This window comes from Emys orbicularis, chromosome 4 (genome assembly GCF_028017835.1).
Source record: "Emys orbicularis isolate rEmyOrb1 chromosome 4, rEmyOrb1.hap1, whole genome shotgun sequence".
Taxonomy (NCBI): domain Eukaryota; kingdom Metazoa; phylum Chordata; order Testudines; family Emydidae; genus Emys; species Emys orbicularis.
In genome coordinates, this window is record NC_088686.1 from 28,397,934 (window position 1) to 28,403,190 (window position 5,257).

The 5,257-nt window shown below is 44.4% G+C and overlaps 1 protein-coding gene across 1 annotated transcript; it reads right to left on the bottom strand.

Moving 5' to 3' along the window:
* Positions 1 to 834: 834 nt before the first annotated feature.
* BDKRB1 (bradykinin receptor B1) lies at positions 835 to 2,413 on the bottom strand. Its single transcript, XM_065402618.1, is given in 7 exon segments — positions 835 to 1,094; positions 1,097 to 1,275; positions 1,277 to 1,368; positions 1,371 to 1,419; positions 1,421 to 1,612; positions 1,614 to 1,733; positions 2,391 to 2,413. Coding segments are annotated over 7 exon segments (915 nt in total).
* Between the last annotated feature and the right edge of the window lie 2,844 nt (positions 2,414 to 5,257).

A 5,257-nucleotide genomic window follows, 5' to 3' on the forward strand; every position in this document is an offset into this window, starting at 1 on the left:
CATCTGTGGATCAACTCCATATTTACATCTACCTGTTTGTAAGCATTGTACAGTTTCACACGTTGCAGTTCAGGTGTATACAGTGGTTAACACTGAACTCTACGAAATGGTCAATAGATATGATGCAGTACAATTTTTAACCCTTTGGTAATTTTTCATAGGTAGACAATTGTTCTGATTTCCAATTTGAGGGATTTTCCTTTCCTGTGACTGATAAATGAGCCAGCTTAGATCAATGGTGTTTTTCCATGGTCTCTCTAAGAAGCCATCCAAGCAGAATGTGACATAAGGATGAACTACCCTTTTTGCTGTGGTACAGTGCAGATGGCATCTTAACTTTCATGCAAGACAACTTGGTGGGCTCCTCATCAACTCTTGAAACGTCCCTCTTTGCTATCTACCTGTGTTTGATAGCTAAATTCTGTTATTTTTGTCTTCCTGTGAGCTAACTACTCAGTTGCAGAGGCTGTGCTGGGTTTCCTGACCAGAGAGGATTTTAAAGCATCTTTCCAATATCTGTTGCATAAGAGTTTCTCTTGGGTGACACTGTGTTAATCATCTATATTGGGTGAAAATGTGGTATTTGTTCACTTGGACGCATAGCAGTTGAAAAACCATGGAGAAATAATTAACCCACGGGATTTACTCTAGTTAAATATGCATTCAATATTTACAGGCCAAGCTAATCCTGGGCAATTCATGTCACATTTCTCAGATATTAAAGAGATTAACATCAAAATGAAGCAGAAGCAGAATTCTTGTGTTAAGAACTTGTTTCAAACTGGATGTAAAATATGAAGATTTCTCTCGAGGTGCTAGGCCTTTTCAAGGAAATCAGCTGGGAATAAATTGTATATAAACTTTAAAAACCTTCTCCCTGCAGTACTTCCCAACAAATACATAAATCCCAGGTTTAAGGCAACTCTTGGTGAAAGCAGGAGAAAATTAAGAGCCAAAATTGAACAAGTCTCAGGAACAGCCCTTGTCAGCTTCCATTCCTCAATAAGAAAACAAAAATGTGATAGTCCAGCAGAAAAGAAATGTAAGCACAACTGTGAAGATCAACATGGTGGCTGTTGTGTTCTTGTGGTCCCTTGGCCTCTTGTGTTTTCTCGTAGAGGATGAACGATGTGGCAGTTAAAGATGATGATTGCTAAAGATGGCAAAGCAAACCCCATGATGTTTAATGTCAGGTGAGCAGTTGTTTCCCAAGGTTTGCTGGGGAAGACTAGTGTGCAAGAGAAGATATTCAAGTCTTGTAGATATTTCAGACCAAAATGTAAATGTTGGGATGCTCAGACTTCTAGAGACCTAGGCCAGCAGACAGATTGCTTTAGCCTGAGCATTACTTCTAGTTTCCCTCTGCTTTTCAGGGTGTGAACGAAAACTAAATAGCAATCCATGCTGATTGCCACTAATGAAGATGCTGGTGTATGTGTTCATCTTGATTGATGTGTTTGGTGCTATGACAAAGGAAGTACCAAATGGCCAGTTGTATTTATTCCTGATGGTCTCAGCCCAGAAAGGGAGGCGCACAAGGAAGACCACGTCAGCAGCTGCTAGATTTAGAAGGTAGATTTTTGCACCCTTATGTAGCAAATAAACAGAAATGCCACATATTTCAAAGAACACCTGCACCACAGACTGTCAATGTCAATACTATACAATACACAACATCCTACCACTCCTCTAAATCTGGACAGTGTGTTAAATTGCTCTCATTTTCACTCTGGCTTGAGGAAATGAAGGGCTGCTGGAGCACTTGTGGCCATTTGTATTACTTTGAAGTAAATATGAATGTCATTGATATACTGGAGTAGAACTGTGCTCTGAAAGAAGAAAAAGGGATGGGGTCACCTAGAGGCAGGTAATTCTGAAAACATTCTCCAAGTAGTGATGCCTGATGGCTATTTTCCACTAAAAATTCCTTAGAGGTCATCCTGTTTTTATAAGCTAAATCTGTGTGAATCAGAGATCATACTCCTAGTACTAACACAAGCTAAACTCCCTCCCCAGTCTGTGATATTTCCTCTTTAAACTGACATTGTTTCCAATTGCACAACCGAAGGAAAGGGCCCATTTAGTATGTGTCATAACATACAGCCCTCCCAGGCTGAGGGCAGGAATAGATGTGGCAGTGAACCACGGAAGTGTCCACCCCCTCATTAGGACATAAGGTGGGCTCAATGAATGCCATTAGTAGATGCCTAATTGCTACAAACTGCTGAGGTTTAGCAGAGTCTGTCTCTGTGCTGACAGATGTTTACATATGGGCTTTTTAAAATAACTTTTTAATAAGGAAGGAGCTAGCTTGATGACCCTGGAGACTAAGCTCTAGCTACAGTACTGGGCTTCCCTACACAAGTTTCCTGGGGTTAAGCCCAACCCACCTTGCCCTGCCAATGTGCCTCATCCTGCCGTGGAGAGTGGGCACAATTTTGCATCTTGCTGAGATGCAGCCACTTCAGCAGTGCCAAGGGGCCCTGAAAACAGCAGATCTTCCCATCAGGGAATGTCACTTGCAAAGGGTATTCCTTAGATGAGCCAGTGCAACTGGTTCTGTATTGCCCCCACAACCACCAGCATGGTCCAGGGAGATGTGGGCGGGGGGTCAGTTGACAACTGCATTCAGGCTGGTCTTGGTTGCAATGGTAGCCAAGTGTATGCTAGAGCAGCCCTAAAGCTGCAGTAATTTACTCTAGGCGCCAGGTAGACTTCCCGATTTGCCCCAGGACATAGGGAGGCACCATAATGACTTACAGCCACCCTTTTCCGCCTCCCTTACCCTGCTCCATTCCTGTGCTGAACATATTTTGGGCAGGATCTCTCTGCTAGGTCTAGTGACATCATAACCCTCCCTCCAAATTCCTTCCTACCCCCTCCTCAAACACTCGGAAGGATGATGGACTGTGCACCGTGTCTATAAGCTCTGGAGGACCAAGGAGCAAGACACAGGATATGATCCCATGCAGATTGTCTGCCAGCAGGCTCCTCCCATTTATGTAGAGGGACCTGCTGCTCAAGGGCTTCTGGTCATCTCGGTCTGCTCAGGTCTAATTTTTAGGCCCAACCCAGACCCAAGCCCACCCATCCTGAATCCAAGAGGGTAGAGTCATTTTCCGACCTGATCTCGACCCTTCCCCTTGACCCTGAGTTAGTGCTGATGCCTCCTCCTGCCATGGGATTGGCTCTCCTCCTTCTGCCCATGGGATCAGCGTGGCTGCATGCCCCACTCCTGCTGTCCATCACCTCCTGCTGCACCATGTGCATGCTGCGACTCCTTGGCACACTCACTCTGCCGCGCACACAGCACAGTGAGGTGCTGCTAGCAGGGGAAGCAGGGCATGCAGCCCCTGTGGTGACACCCCCACGGGCAGGACTTGGAGAGTTGACTCATTGTGAGAGGGTCCAGTTGTTTTCCCACCTGGACCTGACACTTGGAGTCTCATCTCATGGGGTTTGGGTTGGGTTGCAGGGCTCTAATCTCAGCTCTGGTGGTATGACACTGAGAGAGAGGCAATCTCTCAAGTAATTGAGTTCCAAGCCATTTAGCCCTTTTACCAGTGGCAATACCTTTATCTCCACCTAGCAATTTACTGACAGCCAGTGTAGAACCTAGAGCACTGGTGCTATGTGCTCCCCACGTGAAATTTTGCTTCATAACCAGGCAGCTCCATTGTATCGTCTTTAGTTTTCTAGGAGTCTTATTATAGTTATCTAATCTCAAAGTCCTATTACAGCAATCTAGCCTCAGAACTGTTCTATAGGACAAGAGTTTGCAGATTTTAGGGCAAGGCAAAGAAATATTTGTCTGCTTCCTACACAGTCACAGCATATGATCTCCCCCCCCCCCCAAAAAAAGTCAGCCAATCTTAATATAAGCTTTCTGCTGCTAGTGTTTTAGCTATGTCCCTTCTGCCTGGGGCATCATCTTTAAACCACAGAGAGATGGTATTGAGGGGCTATTGTACATCTAAGATATTTATATGGCCCCCTGTCACCCTCACAATCTCTAATGTAGTTGTCCCCACAACACCCTGTGAGGTGGGGAAGTGCTGATACCCCCCTTTTACAGATGGGGAAATGAGGGTCAGAGAGACTGTGGCACAGAGGCAGGCCACTTGTGGAACTGAACTGAACCTGGGTTTTCCCCAGCCTAACCACTGGCCATTCTTCCTTTCATGACAGCAAACAAGGGTGCCACAGAGATGGTCTGAAAATTTGTCAAAATGAAATTTATAAGAAAAATTGAGTAGGGGAGAATTGTGAAAAAGCTCACAAAAAGTTGCAAAACTTTCACTGAAGCACAATTTGACTAAAAAATAGATACAAATAATTTGCTTGTTTTCCCTCCTTCTTTGTTTTCTGACCAGTTGTTGGTACCAATTAGTGCTAATCATGCTGGTGTCTTTTACATGTGAGCTGAAACCTCACATTCATTTACTATGGACTACTGAAAGTATCTGCAGGAAAGTAATTTTCTGTTACAACCTGAGTTTGAACCACAGTTACAATTGACTTCATATCCCACTGACAATTGGAGCCTATGCCCTTTTTAAAGGCTCTGTGGAATCAAGGAAAGCACCTCAGATTCCCCAGAGCCTGCTTGCTAGCGAACAGCTCCTAGAATTAGCACTGCTACAACATTTATACAGTATAAAGTTTAAAACTCCATATGTTTCACTGAGAATGAAATAAATTTTCAGCTACTCAATTCCTTTTTTTTATTTCGTCCAAGGTAGTTTTTCTTTCTTCTGTAAGTAATTTTAAATATTTGGCACTGGCTGACCACAAATCAGAGGAGTAGTTTTTAACCAATGAGTTGAACACATTCCATAACTACCTCCTTTGCACATCATGGTACAGTGGAATCTGCCTATTGTGAACTCAGTTCTAGTGAAATTCCATATACAGTGAAGTTAGTATTGTGACGGGATCCCCCCAGCGTATAGCCTGGGACTGTGGGACCGCTGTGCCCCCTTAACTCTCTCCAGCCTGGGCTGTCTCTCACAATGCCTTGCTAGTGACCAGCAGCAAACCCCACCAGGCACTGTGATCACTCAGCACAACAGCATGTGGAGCCCCACGCCCAGCTATATTGCATGAATGCTCCCAGAGCCACTCATGAATCACACAGAGAAAGGCACCAGAGTCAAATCCTCCCAGCATTGTACCTCAGGAATATACCATCTTGCACTGCTTAAGACGAGCAATGCAGATTTATTAATTGGTTCACCACTTCAGCGATGGAAAGTGG